The 22,049-nt window shown below is 39.6% G+C and overlaps 1 protein-coding gene across 2 annotated transcripts in view; it reads left to right on the forward strand.

The window, feature by feature from the left end:
• The window catches only part of MAPK14 (mitogen-activated protein kinase 14), an 83,445-nt gene that overhangs the window by 42,084 nt on the left and 19,312 nt on the right, over window positions 1-22,049 (forward strand). For both annotated transcript variants that reach the window (XM_003403947.4, XM_003403946.4), the window contains exons 3-8: window positions 2,712-2,770; window positions 15,261-15,372; window positions 16,047-16,076; window positions 16,436-16,483; window positions 17,658-17,772; window positions 18,370-18,441. In XM_003403947.4, coding sequence (XP_003403995.1) covers window positions 2,712-2,770; window positions 15,261-15,372; window positions 16,047-16,076; window positions 16,436-16,483; window positions 17,658-17,772; window positions 18,370-18,441 — 436 coding nt within the window. The remainder of the gene's footprint in view (window positions 1-2,711; window positions 2,771-15,260; window positions 15,373-16,046; window positions 16,077-16,435; window positions 16,484-17,657; window positions 17,773-18,369; window positions 18,442-22,049) is intronic.

Raw genomic sequence — 22,049 nt, forward strand, 5'->3', positions numbered from 1 at the left:
TTGAAATGGTTGAATATCGACTAATTCTTTTTGGTATAATGACTCTGTGTATTCCTTCCATCTTCTTTTGATGCTTCCTGTGTCATTTAATATTTTCCCCATGGAATCCTTCACTATTGCAACTCGAGCCTTCAATTTTTTCTTCAGTTCTTTCAGCTTGATAAACGCTGAGCGTGTTCTTCCCTTTTGGTTTTCCATCTCCAGCTCTTTGCACATGTCGTTATAATACTTTGTCTTTTTGAGAGGCCCTTTGAAATCTTCTGTTCGGTTCTTTTACTTCATCAATTCTTCCTTTTGCTTTAGCTGCTCAACATTCGAGAGCAAGTTTCAGAGTCTCCTCTGACATCCATCTTGGTCTTTTCTTTCTTTCCTGTCTTTTCAGTGACCTCTTGCTTTCTTCATGGATGATGTCCTTGATGTCATTCCACAACTTGTCTGGTCTTCGGTCACTAGTGTTCAATGTGTCAAATCTATTCTTGAGATGATCTCTAAATTCAGGTGGGATATATTCAAGGTCATATTTTGGCTCTCGTGGACTTGCTCTGATTTTCTTCAGTTTCAGCTTGAACTTGCATATGAGCAATTGATGGTCTGTTCCACAGTCGGCCCCTGGCCTTGTTCTGACTGATGACATTGAGTTTTTCCATCATCTCTTTCCACAGATGTAGTCGATTTGATGTCTTGTGTTCCATCTGGCAAGGTCCGTGTGTATAGTTGCCACTTATGTTGGTGAAAGAAGGTATTTCAACGAAGAACTTGTTGGTCTTGCAAAATTCTATCGTTCAATCCCCATCATCGTTTCTATCACCAAGGCCATATTTTCCAACTACTGGTCCTTCTTCTTTGTTTCCAACTTTCACATTCCAATTGCCAGTAATTATCAATGCATCTTGATTGCGTGTTCGATCAATTTCAGACTGCAGCAGCTGATAAAAATCTTCTATTTCTTCATCTTTGGCCCCAGTCGTTGGTGCGTAAATTTGAATAATAGTCGTATTAACTGGTCTTCCTTGTAAGCATATGGATATTATCCTATCACTGACAGCGTTGTACTTCAGGATAGACCTTGAAACGTTCTTTTTGACGATGAATGCAACACCATTCCTCTTCAAGTTGTCATTCCCAGCATAGTAGACTATATGATTGTCCAATTAAAAATGGCTGATGCCAGTCCATTTCAGCTCACTAATGCCTAAGATACCGATATTTGTGAGTTCCATTTCATTTTTGACAATTTCCAACTTTCCTAGATTCATACTTTGTACGTTCCAGGTTCCGATTATTAATGGGTGTTTGCGGCTGTTTCTTCTCATTTTGAGTTTTGCCACATCAGCAAATGAAGGTCCTGAAAGCTTTACTCCGTCCACGTCATTAAGGTCGACTCCATTTTGAGGAGGCAACTCTTCCCCAGTCATCTTTTGAGTGACTTCCAACCTGGTGGGCTTATCTGCCAGCACTATATCAGACAGTGTTCCACTGCTATTCATAAGGTTTTCACTGGCTAATGCTTTTCAGAAGTAGACTGCCGGGTCCTTCTTCCTAGTCTGTCTTAGTCTGGAAGCTCAGCTGAAACCTGTCCTCCATGGGTGACCCTGCTGGTATCTGAATACCAGTGGCATAGCTTCTAGCATCACAGCAACATGCAAGCCCCCACAGTATGACAAACTGACAGACTTGTGGGGGACCAACTGAATTAGGGAATTATAATACCATATACAACTGGCATATTACGGTTTGGGAAACAAGGATAACTGACTCTTGGTAAGTATATATGTGTAGTTGGCAGGAAGTTAGTATTTTAACATGCAGAATGGAAAGTATTTGTTAATTCAGTGTTGTTTCAGTTAGCTGCCATGAAGTCGGCCCTCAACTCATGGCGAACCCATGTACGATGGAATGATACGCTGTCTGGTCCTGTGCCATCCCCATGATCAGAGCACACTTTTGTGATTCATAGGGTTTTCTTTTCACTGGCTGATTTTCAGATGTAGATCGCCAGGCCTTTCTTCCTATTCCATCTTTATCTGGACACTTTCCTGAAACCTGTTTAGCATCATAGCAACATGCAAGTTGCCACCTGTCTGTCACCAGACAGATGGTAGCTGCATATGAGGGGCATTGGCTGAGAATTGAAGCCAGGTCTCCTGCGTGGGAGACAAGAATTCTACCACTGAATCACCACTGTCCTCTGTTAATCCATCAGAGCATATGGAAGGTAGAGACCCTGAATCTTTTTGCCATCTGAAAAACTACTGAAAATATGTGACCAAATTCTAAAGAGATGAAGATTTTTAATAGTAAAATAGGTTACTATAAGATGTGATGTTAACAAGTAAAAAACAAAAGAATAATTTGGGTAGAAAATCAGTTGGAATTGTTAAATATTTGATGGTGTGATGTTATGGAACTGAGGTAGCTGGATTTGGAATTAGTGCATTATTAAAGTGATAATTTAAGGCCTGATGGGTACCACACTGTTGTTGTTGGATGCCGTCAAGTGGATTCCAACTCATAGCAACCCCATGTGACAGATTAGAACTGTCCCATAGGGTTTCCTGGGCTGTAATCCTTTACAGGAGCAGATCGCCTGGGTGGGTTCGAACCATCAAGCCTTCGATTAGCAGCTGAGTGCTTAAACTGTTGTGCCACCAGGGCTCCTTGATGGGTACTATCAATATTTATTTACTTTTTTTTTTTATGTTTTCTTGTAGGTGATTGGTCTGTTGGATGTATTTACACCTGCAAGGTCTCTGGAGGAATTCAATGATGTGTGAGTAAAATTTTTTTATGTTTGCCTTCCTCTGAGGATGAAGATTAGCGGTCCATTTCTATTCCTACACCATTTAGTAGTATACAGACTTCAAAAGCAGCTTTATGCATATTACCCAACTCTTCTGGTGGAGGGAATGGGGTGTAGATACAGAAGATGTATATTATGGATGGTACATGTTAGTATTTCCATCACTTCAGGCAGCCATGCCCCACTTACAGGGTCATGGTGAGTCCTTAAAAGAGTTCCATGGAGAAAGAATATAGGGAGTTGACTCATTTTTCTCCTCAAATTGCCTGACGTAGCTTTTAAAGATTGTCTTCAAGAAATGTAACTGAGCCCTAGCTCCATATAGGCTCTTCCCTCTTTTTTATCTCCTTTATAGGAGATAAAACTGCATTAGAACTATTGGATTTCTGTTCATGGATGAGAGGTGGGCCCCATATGTGGAGAGAGGCTGATGAATAGTGATATTCTCCCAGTTTCGTGACCATCTCTATTTTAGCCTGAACCTCCCTGGGAAAGCAGAGTCTGAGACTCAGGGACCAGTGGTGAAAGACTAGGGAAAATGAAACAGGGAAAAAAGGGAAAGCTACTACGAGGATATCATTGTGGGCAACTGGGCTCAAAACTGTTGAGATCTTCTAAGATGCTGTGCAGAATATACCTCAGAAAATGAGGAGAATTTATCCATTGGCTCCTGATTCCATTGACAAGGATTGCCCCATGGGGGCCTTAATGCAGTCACATGACCAAGCTGCACAAGTGTGAGTGTAAGACAGGTTCCAGCAGGCATTCCTCGGTATGTATGAGCTCTCTCCTGTAGCTTTTCCAGTAACAGCTGGATTAGCACCACTGTACTCCCATTCACAGGCACACCACACACACTTCATATATAAAGTTATACATTTGGTCCTGTTGAAGCTTTGGCATCCCTAACTGGTAAGGGTGACTATTATAAAAGTCAAAACAGTTTTAGATCAGATGACCTACTTTTCCTTAACCTCCACTCCCTATTGTCCCAACGCTGATCCTGGGTTCAGTTTTTCCAACCCATATTCTGGGCTGAGTGCAAACATCATTTGCTCCTTTCCCACAGAACAAGCAGGGGGATATATTTGAGTTTGTATGATCTAAGGTAAAAGAGGAAGAAATCAATGAAAAAAAAATATAGAAGATAAAGTAGAGAAGGAGGAAACGTAGCAAAAAAAAAAAAAAAAATTTTTTTTTTCCACCATTTGAACTTAGTTGGCACATGGTATGGCTAAGAGTAGAAGAAAGAGAATCTGGCCTGAGTACAAGAACTCCCCACCCACATTAGCCTTGTTCTCGCTGATGAAAGTTTAAGAAACAAGCAAAGGAAAAAATAAGCAATAACAAAGAACAGCTGTGCTTCCTGCAGCCCTGCTTGGCACCAGAACCGGGAGGCTTCCAAAGATTACTGGATGCCACCCAGAGGCGTGTGTGTTACAAGTCGTTGAGCCCTGCTGTAGGCTACACTTGGAAAAGAGAAAATTGCAGAATGTTGATTTTTGATATTCTGCCTAAATGTGGAAGAAATGCTGAAGTAATGTGTTTGGAAAACGTCTGAATCAGATCTGAGTTATCCCCAAATTTTAGGTGTAATGAAGATGGATTTATTTAATAAGGAAATTGATGATTTGCTGACCTGGGCAGTGCTTTAATTTGGCTTACTCGGGCATTATGGGCCTGGGTTATGAATCTATTTTGCCTATGTGAAAAGACCTTAATTAAAGCCAGTCTCTATTTAAAAGGCTGTTTTATTGTAGTACCTTAGGCTCTTTTGTCCATATGAGGGCCTACCATCTATAAGTCTATCTACTGAACTAAAGTTGCATTTATTTCTTCATTTGTTTAACAAAACTCATGACTGCTGAGCAGGAGTTTGTTCTTTCTACTTAGCTGTCTAACTGGGTTCTGACTATTCTTTATAAACAAGAACTGAGTTCACCTCTTAGGGGCAAATCTCAGTACTATTTGTTGAATACTTAGTGAGTGCAGAACACCAAACAGAATGTTGGAACAGGCTCAAAATAATCAGAAACATAGTCCTTCCCCTTGAGGAAATCACAGTCTGGTTGGGAAAAACAAATTCAAAACACTTGTGTAACCAAGTTACAATTGACTATATGACCTTGGACAAGTCACTTCTCGAGGCCCTAGTCAGCTTCCCAGAAAAATGATGAAAATTGGAGTGGTTGACTTCAGAAGTGTTTTCAATTCCAGAGAATCTCTGAAAATAGAATGATGAGCCTAAGGTTGCCTTTAGGAAAATATTTCATTGTTTACTTTTTTTGTGATGTTTGCATCACTGAAAAAATTAGTGCTTGTCCAGGACTATGGGTATTTAAGTGTTTCCCAAAGCCATTTCAGTATTTGCTTAAGAGACCAAAACATCTTCACCTGCAATTGCAGGGTTGGCAAACTCAAATACCTTCAGGGCCAGACAAGTAACATAAATGACACTGAGTGGGAGTGGGGGTCTGTGGTAAAACAGAATATCTGCACCTCCTGAAAACATTCAAATTCACATTAAAACAAACAAAACCTCACTGTTTTGGAAAATCAAAAAGGCTGCAGGCTAGACTTGTTCTCCAAGTTGTCAGGTTTAGAGCAGGCTGTAATTTTGAACATGAATCTTTCTGTGCTAATTAACACAATCTCTATTTTTCAGACTTACAGTTGGCTTTTAATCACGTGTTACGTATATGTGTGCCTTTATGTTTTAGCTAGCAATCGCGTTTATTATCCAATTCAGATTTTTTACTGAGTTTTTAATTTCTAGATTAACAGGCATTCTACATACTTGGGAATAGAATAAACAAGAATATCCTTTGAGAAAGGAGCAATAGGTAATGAGTTTTGATTACAGGAACAATGTGCAGTTACTGAATCTAACAGATGGAGATGGTTTGGAAATGTGGAGTTAAAAGATGGGTATACCAGAAAGTTGCCCTTGGCTGCCATACGATGGGTCCTACAGATGGCAAAACCTTGTAAAGATAAAGCTAGATCTTTTAAATGATTGGAAAACGTTTGGACATCTTTGTTGGCTTCTTGATAGCAATATATGGCAGAAGGCCACATATGTGTGCACATGCATGGTACAAATACTCAGTTACCAATAGACACACAAAAATAAATAGCCAGTAGCATTCAAGGAAGTACATGCACTTACCACTGACTTTAGAACCCAACCCCAAGTAAGCTGCAACTTTGCACTACTGCAGTATTGCCTTTTCTTATAACTATAATTGATGCTGTAATCAGGCTTAATAGGCAATGAAGGGTTTTTAGACTTTTTGTTGGAATTTCTTTTTGTTGTTAGGTGCCGTCAAGTTGGTTCTGACTCAGAGTGACCGTGCATAAAACAGAACGAAACACTGCCTGGTCCTGTGCCATCCTCACAATTTTTTGCTATATGTTTGAGCCTGTTGTTGCAGCCACTGTGTCAATCCATCTCGCTGAGGATCTTTCTCTTCTTCACTGACCCTCTACTTTACCAAGCCTAATGTCCTTCTTTAGCGACTGACCCCTCCTGATAACATGTCCAAAATTGCTTCTAGAGCATTCTGGCTGTCTTTCTTTCAAGACAGATTTGTTCATTCTTCTGCAGTCCATGGTATATTCAGTATCCTTTGCCAGCACATCAGTTCTTTTTGATCTTCATTATTCATTGTCCAGCTTTCACATGCATATGAGGCGATTGAAAATACCATGTCTTGGGTCTGGCGCATCTTAGCCCTCAAGGTGATATCTTTGCTTTTCAACACTTTAAAGAAATCAGCAGATTTGCCAATGAAATATGTTGTTTGATCTCTTGACTGCTGCTTGCATGGGTGTTGATTGTGGATCCAAGTAAAGTGAAATCCTTGACAACTTCAATATTTTCTCTGTTTATCCTGATGTTGCTTACTGGTCCAGTTGTGAGAATTTTTGTTTTCTTTATGTTGAGGTGTAATCCCTACTGAAGGCTGTGGTCTTTGATCTTCATCAGTAAGTGCTTCAAGCCCTCTTCACTTTCAGCAGGCAAGGTTGTGTCATCTGTATATCACAGGTTGTTAATGAGTCTTCCTCCAATCCTGATGCCCCGTTCTTCTTCATATAGTCCGGCTTCTCCGATTATTTACTCAGCATGCAGAGTAGTGGTTGTCGGAACTATTTCCCTTAAATTACAGGAAAACTGATTTGTCATGGTTAAATGGAAATCAGTCTCCCTCTACTAGCTTCTGCTACTTTTCCCCTTATTTTACAGCTTCCCATCCCAAGTTTCTTTCACTGAGTTCTTTATTTCTGCTTTATTCTTGAAGAGGGAGATGGAATGGGGTCTGGATTCTGCTGTGATCTGGCAGAAGACCTACAGCGGGTCAGTCAGCAGCTATTGTTTTAGTGAAAGCCAACAGGCAATTGATCACCTAGATTCATCTTCAGTTACAAAAAATGATTGTTCAGCTATTATATTTAGCCTTTATCTCAACATAAAAGGAGCTGAAGGCATTGAGTGGATAAAGGGAGTTTTCGGATTTACATTTTAACCAGATTTCATTCAATAAATATTTGAATATCCACTCTATGCTAGGCCCAGTGCCAGTCTCTGGGGGGCATAACAAATAAGGTGAACATGATCTTTGATCATGGAGTTGTGGGAGAGAAGGACAGTTTAAATAGATAAAATTACACTGTGTTAAGTTCCTTAAAGTCCTACATCATTTGGTCCTGTGCACTCTCTGACCTCATCTAACACTCTTTCCACTCACTTTCTCCGTTCTAGCCATTCTGACCTCCTTGCTTTTCCTTGAATGCAGACCACATTCCAAATAGGACCTTTGCACTGATTTTTAATGTTGGCCTGAAACACTCTCCCCACATTTCCACATGACTGACTCCTTCATTTCCTTCAGGACCCTACACAAAGGTCTTTTTATCAAAAGGTGCTGAAATACTACCCCCACTGTCACTGCCTCCTCCTTACCCTCCTTTGTTCTTCTTAGCAAATTTTACTTCATATATTTGTTATCTTCTGTCTTCCTCTACCCTGTAAGCTCCATCAGAGTAGGGACTTTGCCTTCTTTGCTGAGTCTTCAGTACCTTGAACAGTAACAGAAACTAAGTTGTTATTTGTCGAACAAATGGATGATTTGCCATGGTAGGACAGGTACAGAGTAATAAAGGACATCATAGAAGGGCCATCTAACCCAGGTTTGAAGTGCCTTCAGGAAGGCTTTGCAAACAATGGAATGTGTACACTGAGAGCTTGAAGGAAGAGTAAGAGTTAGGAAGGTGAAGAAAATGCAAACTCAGCCAGGGGCCAAGAGATAGAGTTGAGGCATGGTTGGTGGAAATAGAGGTGTACGGGGCAAAAGATGGAGCTGGACTAGGGCATCGGGGATTTTATAAGCTAAGCCTTAGTAGAGCGCTTCACCTGCGAGAAGCAGTCAAAGGGCACTGGGCACATTGTTGGAAAAAGGTTGAAAGGTTTTACTTTTATGTGGGATGACTTGGTTACAACTCTCTCCCCCATTTCCTGATGCAAACACACTCTCCATAATGTGTGAGAAAAAGATTTTGAGCTGAGGCACTTTTTCTACTGGAAAATTTTTTGGATGAGCATACCGGTTGAAAATCTGAAAAGGATTTTGAGGCACTTTCCCCATAACTAAACTTTATGTGATGATGGTCCTCATTGTTAATGTCTGACTTTAATTTTCTGTTGGTTTGAATCCTTGACAACAATACAACCATGTCCTTTGTTTAAAAGCTTGATATTACGCATGTGAGTAAAACTGAAAAACGTGTGAGTGTGAGTTCTATAATACTAACTTTCTTCTTCTTCTTTTTTAATAGCATCTTATAGTTTGCAAAGGGCTTTCACGTAAATTTTCTCATTTGGCACAGCAGCCCTGGAAGGTAGATATCTCTAATTTTCAGGTAAAGGAAACTACACTTTAGAGAGATGAACTGATATTTTATAATATATATAAAATTCCATCCATCCCAGTTCTTTTAGTTCTAAATTATTGCTAATCACAGTTGACTTGATTCAAGGCTATAGTCATTATCTGAAAGTCAGCTGACCCTTTGTATTGAGTAAGTAATGTGTTAGGTTCTGTGTAAGACACCAAACCTAAGGCCTAGTCCTGACTTCCAGTTGCATATGTTCTCATTAATGAGATGAAGCGTAAATGCTCATCTAAAATAACTGCGAGACCAAGTCAAGTTTGCGGTATCTATATAACACGCAGAGTGCTGAGTGAAGGCACAGTATGGCAGAAGCTTAGTAAGAGAAAGCCTCCAAAGAAGACAATAACTGTATCTGAAGAAACAGATCAATACGGCTGGGATGTAGAGGTTGAAATTTATTCCATGTAGTCAAAGAAATGAAGGAAATGTTTCAAGTATGAGAAAAGAAATATATGGCATAGAGAGTGTTAAACGAACAGATAACTATTTGTTCTTTTGTACTTAAAATTGTGCTTTAGTGAATTCTGTTTTTGTTTGTTTGTTTTTGTTGTTTCCCTAATCTAGCTGATGAACATTGTCACCGAAAAAACCCAGCCCATTTGTTTGGGTTTGCAGAAACGCTTTTTTTCTTTGAAAATATATTGAGTGCTCAAGATAGAGAATACAGGAAAAGAAGCAGTCTGGAAGAAAGCTGAAAGAGTTAACTGCATTAACATTTATATTTGTAATTTTTTTCCTTATCAGAGACGGGAAGGGGAAATGGAACTCCTTGTAGACATCTTCACTGACTCAGATTTGAAATCTAAGTAAACCGTATATCTTTTAAGAAAATACAAGTTCAGGTTTTATCTGACAGGATCAGTAAACTGCCACCTCTTAGATTAGCAGATTAAAAATGATAAAGAACAGTCAAGGCCTAGCTTAGAGTTTGAGTCCTTCACGAAAAGGTTCCCTGATTAACTTCTTCCCAGGTCTGGGTTGGAGCCCTGGTGGCCCAGTGGTTAAGAGCTCGGCTGCTAACCAAAAGTTCGGCAGTTCAAATCTACCAGCAGCTCCTTGGAAACCCTATGGGGCAGTTCTGCTTTATCCTATAGGATTGCTATGAGCCGGAATCGACTCAAAAGCAACAGATAAGTCTGGGTTAGAGCCCTTGGGTGGTGCAAATGGTTAACATGCTTGGCTGCTAACCAAAAGGCTGGAGCTTCAAGTTCACCCAGATGTGCTTTGGAAAAAGGCCTAGAGGTCTATTTCTGAAAAATCAGCCGTTGTAAACCCTGTGGAGCACAGCTCTATTCTGACACACATGAGGTTGCCATCAGTTGGAGTCAACTTGACAGCACTGGTTGTTAATCCCTATGTGTTCTCCAGCAGCGTGATGTCCCCTTTTATAGCCCTAATAATGCTCTATTATAATTAAATATTGGTATATGCCTTCCTCTCATCTAAACTCTGTGTTCTTTTCCGCTGCCGCATCCCCAGTGCTCAACAATAAATTATTTATTAATGGAGTGATTGAATGAATGACCTTGTGCTGTCACTGTTTGTGACTGACTGATGATCCAGTTGTCTGATAACATGCCCAGTGCTCTCTCTTTTGACTAACTTTTTTGTTTTTATCCTGTAATATAGACCGTATGGTAGAATACTGGGTGTGGTTGGAGTGATACAGGTTAGGTAGAGGGCACCTTTTAGTCATCTTTTTCTTCAAGTGAGGCGAATAGTTTGTTCTGAAATAAGCGTGTTAATATGCCTAACTGGCTGCTGAATGGTACTTCTACTCCCTACATTAGAACAGTCTGGTCTGTTTACCAGATAACATCTTTGGCATGTGTATTTCAGTAAAATGTACCCTTGCTTAGTCTTACCAGTAGTGCTAGATAAATTGTCCCGGGTCATCCAATTCAATTCAGTACTAACTGAGTGCCTCCTGTGTGCCAGACACTGTTCTAGGTGCTTGAGATACTTGAAGTAACAAAAAAAAACCCTGTCCTCCTTGAACATTGTACAAGTAGATTACAGTATGAGCATAATAAAAAAGGAAATTATATAGTGTGTTAAAACCGAAAAACAAACCAGTTGACCATTGAGTCAATTCTGACTCATGGCGGTCCCATGCGTTGCAGAGTAGGACTGTACTCCATAGGGTTTTCAAGGCTGTGACCTTTCAGAAGCCGATCACCAAGGCTTTCTTCCAGAGCTCCTCTGGGTGGGCTTGAACCACCAACTCTATGGTTAGGGGCAGAGTGCTTAACCATTTGTACTACCCAGGAGCTCCTATTATATATATATAGTGTGTTAAAAAAAAAAATATATATATATATATATAGTGTGTTAGCACGTAACAATTGCTACATAGGCACAAAGAAATAGTAGAGCAGATAAGGGGAGTTAGGAGTGCGAGGGTGGAGGGTAAGATGCGATTTAAAATGGGGTGGTAAGGATGGGTCTCATTGAGAAGATGAATTTTGGGTAAAAATTTGAAGGAGAGGAATTAGACAAGTGGATATCTTGGGACGGGGGGCATTCCAGGCAGAAGGGACAACAGTGCAAATGTCCTGAGGCAGAAGACTAGATGCCGTATTGGAGTTGCTGCAACGAGTCCTGTGTAGCTGGAGCAAAGAAGCCAGTGTGGAGCCGAGTGAGAACTGGGGACAGAAGTAGATGGTAAAGCCAAAGAGATAATTAGGGGCAGGGTAGTGGATCATGAAGGGCTTTATAAGCCATTGAAAAGATTTTTATCTTTTACTGTAAGTGAAATGGGAAGCCTTTTGAGGAGAGGAATGATGTGACCTGCTTTTATTTGCAAAGAATCACCCTGTCTGCTGTGTTGAGAACAGACTGTACTATAGAGTTCCAAGGATCATTGGATGTGTTTCAGAGGCTTGTGGGTTACAAATTGTCGATCCTTTCAATGATTTTAAACACCCTGTTTAAATATGGAGGAAATGCTTTTTGCCTTTTGATAATTGCTTTGAATAGGGCTGACAGTAGTAGAGATGCCAACCTATAGCTATAGAAGTGTTTTGTTGTTGTTGTTGTTTTCCTTATTATGCCTTCTTAAAAGTGATGGGGGAGGACTTGACAATTGGGTGTTATCAAAGAAGTGATTAATAAATGAAGCTCTATAATGGGGTGCTGTCTAGAGTACTGAAAACCACTCATTGCAGAATTCTGCCTTCTTGCTGGTACAGTGCATTTTACTTAGAATAATTGCTTTGAGAAATGGTGATTTGATGCTCTTTACAGTTTAATTAAATTTAAAGGTAACGATCTTCACAAAAAAAAGGTGAAAAACAAGATTTGCATTAGACCATGAAATAATCTTTCCATCCTCTAGCATAATAAAGTCCTACTTACTTAATTCCTTTTTGAAGGTGGGAGGACTAGATAGCTTTCCAACTGTTCTCAAGTTAAACCTTCATTAGTTCATTTGAGGTGTTACGAACACCGACAATAGCCCTGGTGGCGCAGTGATTAAGAGCTTAGCTGCTAAGCAAAAGGTCAGTAGTTTGAATCTACCAGCCTCTCCTTGGAAACCCTGTTGGGCAGTTCTCTGTCCTATAGGGTTGCCATGAGCTGCAATCGACTTCACGGCAGTGGGTTTTACTAAAATGTAATTTATGTGCTTTCCAAAGACAAATGCTGTAGAAATTAATTGATGCCTCCATTAACGCCCCTTTTGAAATTGACTTATTTAAAATGTGCTCATCTACATCCTTCCGCCACCCCCAGCTCCCTGTTTTAAAAGTTGGTGTGTGTTCCATAAACATTCAGCAATTTTTATATGATACTTGCTTTTGTCCATTGTTGCAAGATTTATTTTGGAAAGCTTTCTACATTTAATGAGGTGGAATTTGAAAGTTATGGTTGTGGATTAGTCTTTGGGCCTCATGAAAATAACATATAGTGATTAGGTTCTCTCCTGCAAGACATAAACAGTGCTTTTCAGTGATTCTGTTGTAGCCCAACAGCAGTAATGCTTGATTAGATGGTTTCACTTCATAAACTTATGTAGTATTTTGACAGTCTCACCCTTACTCTGGAAATTTTAGTGATAAAATGGATGTGGTCTCTGATGGGAAGGGAGTTTGAGGAGAATTTCACAGGTAAAATGTTCTAACTAGAAGCATGCCTGTCCCTCAGGCTCCGCGATCAGTGGTCTTCTGACTGTAGGATTTCTCCTGTCGCTAGTAACCATTTAACTGCCTTGGTTACATTGCGAATACTGCTTAACACCTCTGTGAACTAGCACAGACCTATTAGAGAGCCAGGATTTTTAGGTGTTATTTCAAGACCAACTAAGATCCTAGGTAGAATCACGTAGAGCTAAGTTTCCTTTGTGTCCCCCCTTCTCCTTATAATGATTTAGAAAAGTTGAGAGAGTAATCCTTTTACTACCCAATGTCATAAAAATGTAATTGTTGGCAAAGCAGTTTTTTAAGACAGAAATTGGACTTTTCTCTTCCTCAGGCTGAGCCTTGAAATTTGTCCTAAGTGGTATTATCGATATGGCAACTACTATTCCAGACTCTCTAAGGAAGCCCTGATGTCTGAATACTAACCAGTTATTCACAGCTCTCTTCTCATATTCGTCAGGTTATGTGCTAATTCAAGGTTAAAAAAAAATACACTGATGGTAATTAGGGCAGGGTATGACCATATCCTTGCAAGATTTTCGTCTCCATTAGTTAAAGATTAACCTTGATAGTAAGTATTGGGTATTGGTAAGGAAATTCTCTGGAGATAATGCTTCCCTAATTATTGCGACATTTATAAAACTTTTTTTAAAAGGTCATTCTCTTGACTTAAATTCTGTGTCAACTGAAAATTTGGAGGCAATAAGTGCTGTGATTAAGATCGTGTTTTCTGGGGTCAAATAGTATTGGATTCAATTCCTGAAACTACTACTCATTTGACCTTCAAGTTACTTATCCTTGTTCTGTCTCAGTTTCCTCATCAGTGAAATGGGGATACTAATGGGATTTATAGGGTTGTCAGGAAGAATGCATGAGATACGGACATCATAACCTGCTCAGAATAAGTGCTGTCTGCCTTTGGTTCTGTTATATTGAACTTGGAACATACCTTAAAACAACCTTTCTGCAAACCATTCAGAAGGTCTAGTTTACACTTTAAATTACAGAGTTCACCCTTTCCTCAAGACAGTATAAATATGTAAGTTTTAAAAATATGAAATGCTAAATATCTTGAGGTTACAACTAGGCTAAGTCCTATTGATCTTTGTGAAATTGAGAGCTGACCATGGCAGCCCAGTAGGGAAATGATGGCAGAGAAAAACAATTCCCTTTGGAGGAAAGAAAGTAATAAATACAGTGTATGTCGGGGGTGGGTGTAAGTGTAAAGACAGGTCACATAGTTATTCATGTAATGCATTTATAGTAGATAGAAATTTCCTAGCTTGGTTTCTCTTCCCCCAAGTTTATAAAAAATATAAATAAAATGAAATCATCATTCTTTATCACTCACCTGACATATAGTATTACCCAACCTCAGGAATGGAGAATGATTCTTAAACAATATATAAAACCTATCCTTATTTTTTTTAATTTAGCCTCTTTAATGCTGTTCTGGTTTTTATGTTGTCATATCTGTGTAATACAGTAATGCATGGGTGAAGGCATTGTGTCTAGAATATCTGTGGTGAACCTGTTGGACTTGAGTGTAATCATTCCCTAATCTTACCACATAAAGATGGGATTAATAACCAGCACCACACCTCTAAGGAGAAGTTCTGGAATGCTTCATCTTGCCTACAGATAAAATGTGTTTCTCCTTCTTTTAAGGTAAATGTAGGGAATGCTGTCCATGACAGTATCCTTTTACCAGTCATTCCTGAAGAAGGAGAATTGCAGTTTGAATATTTAAAGATACTCCTATTTTAAAACCTACAGCTTGGAAGGTTTGTAAACCTGAAAACCTGTTGCTGTCAAGTGTATTCTGACTCATAGCGACCCTGTAGGACAGAGTAGAATTGCCCCACAGAGTTTCCAAGGAGCGCCTGATGGATTTGAACTGCCGACCTTTTGGTTAGCAGCCATAGCTCTTAACCACTATGCTACCACAGTTTCCGGAAGGTTTATATTGGGCTGAAAATGGAATGGTGGATTTAAAAATAAAAGATATTTTATTATGGCTGTATGCATAGTTACACTGTATATTTCTCATGTAATAATGACATTTTTAAGAAAACTGATACTAACACATACACCTTTCTAATCTCCATCTTTTCGTCTTCTTTAGAGAGCCTGGGAAAAAGATACTCCAAGTAGAAACAAGTATAAACATTTTTAGAAAGATAGATGTCAGGTGGTAAAGTTAAAATAGTGTGTTGGTAATGAGTCCCCCATGAGTAGTTACTAAGCTTTTAGCTGATACTGTGGTACTTGCTGGGCGAGTAAGTACTTTAAAAACTTTTAAAAGTCTTGTGAAGGTGAATGAGAGCTTTCGTAGGGGTTCTGGATTATTGTAACTCTCCATTAATTTCTAGGTATCTGGTGACCCATCTTATGGGGGCAGATCTGAACAACATTGTAAAATGTCAGAAGCTTACGGATGACCACGTACAATTCCTTATCTACCAAATTCTCCGAGGCCTAAAGGTACAGACGGTATCAGTAATAATGTTAAGGAATGAATTCTTTCCTTTCTACTCTTCCATTTAGGGCCTCAAAAAAAATTTTTGTGGAAAATTTAAACACTCACAAAATCACAAGTAGAGATCATAGTATAATGAACCCCATATTAAGTCAGTGTCCATAGTGATCAACATTTGGCCAATCTTGTTTATTTCATCTTCCCCAACCCCCAAATTATTTTAAAGCAAATCTAGATATTATATCATTCCATCCATAGATTCTTTAGTATGTATATCTCAAGAGAAAACTCTTCATTATTACATCTAAAAAATGAATAATAATTTCTTGCTATAATCTAATATCTGGTCTGTATGGTGTTGAGATTTTTAAAAACCCTCAAGGAAGCTAATTTATTTGTGTGGTGGACAGATACAGTGTTTTAAAAGTAAACCATCTTTGATGGTTAGCAGCTTTGAGCCCTTATTGAGCTCCAGAGTGCCAACCAGAAAAGAGGTTAGAGAGTTCAAATGAGTATAAATCAGTTATGATAAATGTACAGAATACTAGTAATTGCTTGTTCTTCCTTCTAATCCCACTGTTAATAGGGCAGTTCTTATTAATTCATGAAAATATGTTATATGACAGTGGGAGGTTAGAGAAAACTTTTTTTTTTTGACTGACTCTTTTCTTTTTCACAGTATATACATTCAGCTGACATAATTCACAGGGTATGTATTGCGACTTATTAAATTATTTTGGGAAGATGGGGTAGAAGAATGACATTTAGCCGAGATCCTAATCTAAATTTACTTTAGCCACTGAAATTTTGGTTGATTGCAACTTTAAAAAAGAAAAAAAAAAAAGAATGAAGATGTATAATATATGTCTATTTAAGGCTAGTTAGGACTGGATACAGACTACAGGATGGAGGTTGTGGGTTTACAGCTAGATGAAGTCTTAATTTTATGTAACAAGGTATCTCGAACACGAATGGTAGAGCCCTCCTGGGTCCTCACTATTACCTGTAAGGAGAGAATTTACCTCGCATAATAAAGGTGACCCTGTCCTCTCTGTGCTTACCTTCTAGGACCTAAAGCCTAGTAATCTAGCTGTGAACGAAGACTGTGAGCTGAAGGTAAGATGAAGAGACACTGGTGTTTGTGTGCTTATTGAGTGTCCAGAGTGCCAACCAGAAAATAGGTAGAGAGCTCGAATGAGTGGAAGTTATATATGTGCTTGACCAACTGGACAAACTTGTACAGGGAATGGGTTTATAAAGCCACAGCTTTTAATGTGAAAATCATATTGTCCTTAGGAATATCAGATTTTGAAATTTAAACCATAGAGAATTTAGTAAGCTGTTTAAAGTGACATTGAAATTGGTATCAGGTGACTTGTTTTCATTTTTAAATAAAGTTAGAAATTTAATACAGCAATTACAATAAAGGAAAGTTGTGTTCTGAATATCAGGTAGCCAATCCCAATCCTGAAGAGATAATTGTTAGATTCAACAGGTTCCTAAGAAGAAAAATGCCAGAAATCCAATCGCTCAAAATAATTCAAATCTGAGATAAGTGAATTAATTGCCTAAAGAGCAATTAGCTCTGGAAATGTTGTTTTGTTTTTTGCTCAACTTTTTTGACATCTGATTTACATTATAATAAAATGCACCATTTTGAGTGTACATTTTGACAAATTTATGTGTATCCATGTGTCTACCACCATGCTCTCTACCGGCAATCCTGGCTTTAGGTAACCACTGATGATCTTCTGGACACTAGAGATAAACTTCATCTCTTCTTGAGTTTCATATAAATTGAAACATGTCGGTTTATTTTTTTGTACCTGGCTTTTGCTTTGTATAACGCTTTTGAGATTTATTTGTATTATCGTGTATATCAATAGCTTATTTCTTTTTATTGCGGAGTAGTATTTCATTTTATGAACATACCACAGTCTGTTTGTTCATTCACCTGTTAATGGGCATTGGAGCTGTTTTCAGTTTGGGGCTACTGTAAATAAAGTGGCCATGAATACTCAGGTACAAATCTTCGTATGGACGTATGTTTTCACTTCTCATCGGTAAATACCTAGGAGTGGTATTTTTATGTAGCTTTTTGTTAATTTTATTTTTTAAATTTTCATGCTGTGTGTTTACTATGCATTCCAAGGGAGGACCGGGAAATCTGTGTATGGAAGTGCTTTACAGTATTTCCTTTTTTATAAGGCACCACAGTTATTTTCCTACGTGCTTTTCAGGTCTTGGCAGCTTACCTGTTCCAGTGTCTGATTTCTCCTCTCTGTCTTAGATCCTGGATTTTGGACTGGCTCGGCACACAGACGACGAAATGACAGGCTATGTGGCCACCAGGTGGTACAGGGCTCCCGAGATCATGCTGAACTGGATGCATTACAACCAGACAGGTAGTGCTTGCCCTGGTCGTTCGGTGCCTTATTAACACCGTGCTGGGTGTACTTGGTATTCCCAGGAGTAGAGATGGCAGAAATGGGAGGAACATCTTTTCTTCCCTCAGTGATCCTTGTAAAGCCTACAAATAGGAAATATTTCAGTTGCTCAAATAGGGGAAGTGGGGCTTTTGTACACAGTTTTCAGACTTTTTGATTTAGCAGTTGGGTTTTTATTTATTCAGATTTTCAACTTATTCTCTGAGTACTGCTACCTGAAGACAATGGGTTCATAATCTTAGACCCTCAATATTCCTAGGGAAAAACCTACCATTTTACCAGTAAGAAACTGTTACCGTTTTGTGAACGACTTATTTCTTTTGCCTTAAATATGTTTTGACTTAGCCCACCTTTGAAGCCCTTTAGTGGCGTGAAGGTCTTAATAAGCTGGTTTATTTCCGGGGGGTGGGGGAGGGGGAGAAGGAATATTATTATTGAACTTCAGATGTCTTAAATATTAATTTAAGTGTTTAACCTTTAGGTATGGTTCCTCTTATGGCCAAGTATAATAAGAGTGATGTTGTGTGTACTTTTATTTCTCTTTAATTTTGCCAGTTGATATTTGGTCAGTGGGATGCATAATGGCCGAGCTGTTGACTGGAAGAACGTTGTTTCCTGGTACAGACCGTATCCTTTAAAAAGTTTGGATTCCTGTTTCTATTATGTATTCCAGTGTCCATGGAAGTGTATTTACCTTTTCCCTATCTCTGGAAAGGCTCTCAACTACTTGCTTTCATTGTCCAGATGTGCACTCTGAGGTTTTCCCTAATGCTCAGTAGTTGTCTTGTTAAGAAAGAGGCTCGAGTTTACTTTTATGAGTTAGAAAAACTTCTCATAAGCTGGAAAATGCTTTAAATCTTTCATGTCATCCTTTTGCAACGAGTCCCTTGTTCTGTTAATCTTGCCACAGTAGTTCTGAGACCTGAGCATACTCAAGAGAAGCCCTGGATCCCAGTGACAGGTTTAGTCTGCTTGTACAAACATTGAGAACCAGATAAGCATTTATAAATTAGGGGTATCTTGCTTTTATGTTTGTTTGATATATTAAAAAGGCTATATTTGGTTCCTGTAATGATATATCTGCTGACTCATTTTGTTTGTTGTTTAACAACACATAGTAAAAGCAAGAATTGATAAGGTCACCCTGACATGTGCTTTTTTTTTTCAGTACAGCTTTGTTTTTACACCAGATTGTAGCCAACCCTTAATTTACTGCCAGACTTAGTGTCTGGTGTGTGGATCATCTTGGCCCCTTTACTTTAGCCCCTCCCCTACTGCTGCATTTTCATTTCATGGTTTAGTAACCCCCACCCAGCAGTGAGGCCAAAATATGGCCTGTTGGAACTCCTGTCAGCTCCACTTAGGAAAGATGTTTAAATGAGAAGAAATGTTGAGATATGTGTCCAGAATCAGGTGTGGGAAGTGTTGGAGAGCTCAGTCAGCTAGTCTTTGAATGAACCTGGACTTTTCGAGATGCTGCAGCTACCTCTGCTCTGTCACACTGAGACCTCAGAGCTGTTTTAGCCCCTCACCTACACAAACTCACAGTGAGTTTATAGACCAGAATGTTAATTTATTTGCTTTCAGTTTGGAATATATTTCTACAGTGACTGTGATGTTTGTGCTGTCTTTCCATGTATTCTATCTTCTCCTAGACAGAATGTACTTTCCTAAGCGACTGAAAAACCTCTTCCCGCCAGGTAAACCTGCTTATTTCCCTCTGAATATTACTGGATTGATGCAGAGTTCAATAGAGTCTCTGCAGCTAGCTCATCTTATTCCTCCCTACCCCTGGATTTTAAGTTAGTGTAGCATTAGCATTTATTTCTCCTTTGTCCTTTGCTTGATTCACCTAATATCTATTTCTCAGAGATGTGGTATATACATTACAGTCCAAGCTAAAAGAATTAGGGAAAGTGTGTATTCTCCCTTTTCCTCGAGTACATATCTCAGATTCCCATCCTTCAGCCTGTCCTCCCAAGCCCAGTGCCCTGATGCTGTCCTCTGTTCCCCCTTGCCTTCCTCTTCTAGATAATCTGTATCTCCATCTTACATTCATTCAGTCGTAGACACACACACAGGGTGGCAAGAGAGACAGACAGTATAGCACAGTGGTTAAGATCATGGGCTCTGGAAAAAACTCTCTGGGTTTAGAGCCTAGCCTTTTCTTTCCTAGCTGCATGACTTTGAGCACGTTTTCTAACCTCTCTGTGTCTTGGTTTCCTTAACCATAAAATGATAATAATAGTATATACTTAATAGGATTGTTGTGAGAATCCGGTGAGATAATATCTGTAAAACACTTATATTTAAAACAGAGCCTGCCAGTAAGTGTTAGCCATCATCTTCGTTAATGGCTTTTGGGAAATGGTTGCCCGTTTCACCTTCTCACTTTATTGTCTACCTGTGAATCATTAAAGGCTTTTTTTTCCCCCCTTAATTCTGTGACAGGTAATAAAGGATGGATCACCTTGACAGGCTACTTGTGAAAAGGTTTCGAAGCAATGTGGTTCTTGTTCCTCGTAGTCCCATCTCACAGACAGCTGCCTACTCCAGGGGATTCATTTTTTAATACATAGAAATTCACTTCAAAATTCTTGTTGTAAGAATTCACCATTGTCTCCTTGGCTCTTTTTCAGGCAGATGTTCTTCTAGGTCATAAAAATCGAATTCAAGTAATTCATATACATAACCTTCCTCTCATCAGTTGCCATCTATGTGGATGTAGCTTTGGTTGCCTGACAAGGAGAAAGGAAAGTGTTTTCTATTATTTTTTACTTGCCTGAAGTCTATAATCACTTATATTCTAGTAAAGTTTCTCTTAACCCTCACTGTGCATCAGAATCTCTTTGGGGAGCTTTTAAAAACTCTAGATTTCTGGGCACTACTTCCAGAAACTCAGCATCAGGTGGTGTGAGTCAGAGCACAGGCTTTGATGTATTTTTTTTAAGTGCCCCAGGGGATTCTAGTATGTAGCCAGTGCTAGTACACCTAGAGCTAATCCAGTTGGATTTTAGTTTTAACCTTGCTAACCCTGTAAAATTATTTTGTTAGCCGTCTTTCCTCATTTTCTTTTATGTACAAATGAGATCAGAAAGTTAAAAGCCTGGAATTATTGACTTGGGGGCCTGAAAAGACATTAGAAAACATCTACCATATTTTCACTCAGATAACACATGTGTTATGTATTTTTGCATATCTTGCAACCCCTGCACATTATTTTCATAAGCACGATATACCAATATTTTTTACATATTGCTGACTTCAGTTTCTTTTTTTCTTTTTTTCCTCTCCAACGGTTTTAATATTAAGTCTTCGTCTTGGTACCTATTGACACCGAGGTTCGGTTCCCAGCAGCAGACCCTCACCAGTCTACTCTCAAGTTTCTAAAGCAGCCTCTTTCCCAGCAAGTGCAGTTTACTCTGCAAACTGCTTTCTCCAATGCAGGAAGAAATAACTTTTCCACCCTGGAAGCAGCCCTTGCTGGGGCACCCCTGGCTGGAGAGGCCACTCAGGCGGGCGAGGCCTGCGTGCCACAGCTGCACGCATTCCACCCTGCGGTCCGGTGGCTCACTCGGGCCATTTGGGCGGGCATGAGAGCCCCAGGCACAGAAGGGTCGAGTTTCCCCTGCTCAGAGGAGACAGGTCTGACTGGCCGTCCTGGGGCCCCACGGGGCCATGGCAGTGCTGCCTGCACCTGGACTGTTCTGCCACACTGCTTCATGTGGGGCCAGCACTGAGGTACCAAGTGCACAGGAGCGTGGCCTCCGCTCACCGAGGGACCAACCTGTCCTTGGGCTGTGGCAGCCCCACACACAGCCCTTTGCCACGGACCCTCTGGCCGTTCCGGCACAACCTACCTGGGCACAGTTCGGCTACGAGGAACTCCACCGCCCTCAGGCCCATCCACAGAGCAAACGCAGTTTCAGTAGTTTATTGTGCGATTACTGGGGTATTACCAAATTCAATCCATGACTTCTTGACCATGGCTTATGCCTTTATTATATAAATTTGATCAAAAGTAACATTTTCGGACTACTGAATGGGGTAAATGAGGCCAAAATTCACTTCTGGAAATGTCAGGAGACATGCACAGTGTATGCATGGGCGTGCTATGCCAGAATTTTTTTTTTATGTGCCTTATTTATGTGGGCACACTATGAAAAATACGGTTGTGGAAGCCCCTGTTTTTATAAATGAGGACACGAAGCTGTAGAGGAGATAGGGCTACTCAG

Source organism: Loxodonta africana, chromosome 1 (assembly GCF_030014295.1).
Source record: "Loxodonta africana isolate mLoxAfr1 chromosome 1, mLoxAfr1.hap2, whole genome shotgun sequence".
Classification (NCBI taxonomy): Eukaryota; Metazoa; Chordata; class Mammalia; order Proboscidea; family Elephantidae; genus Loxodonta; species Loxodonta africana.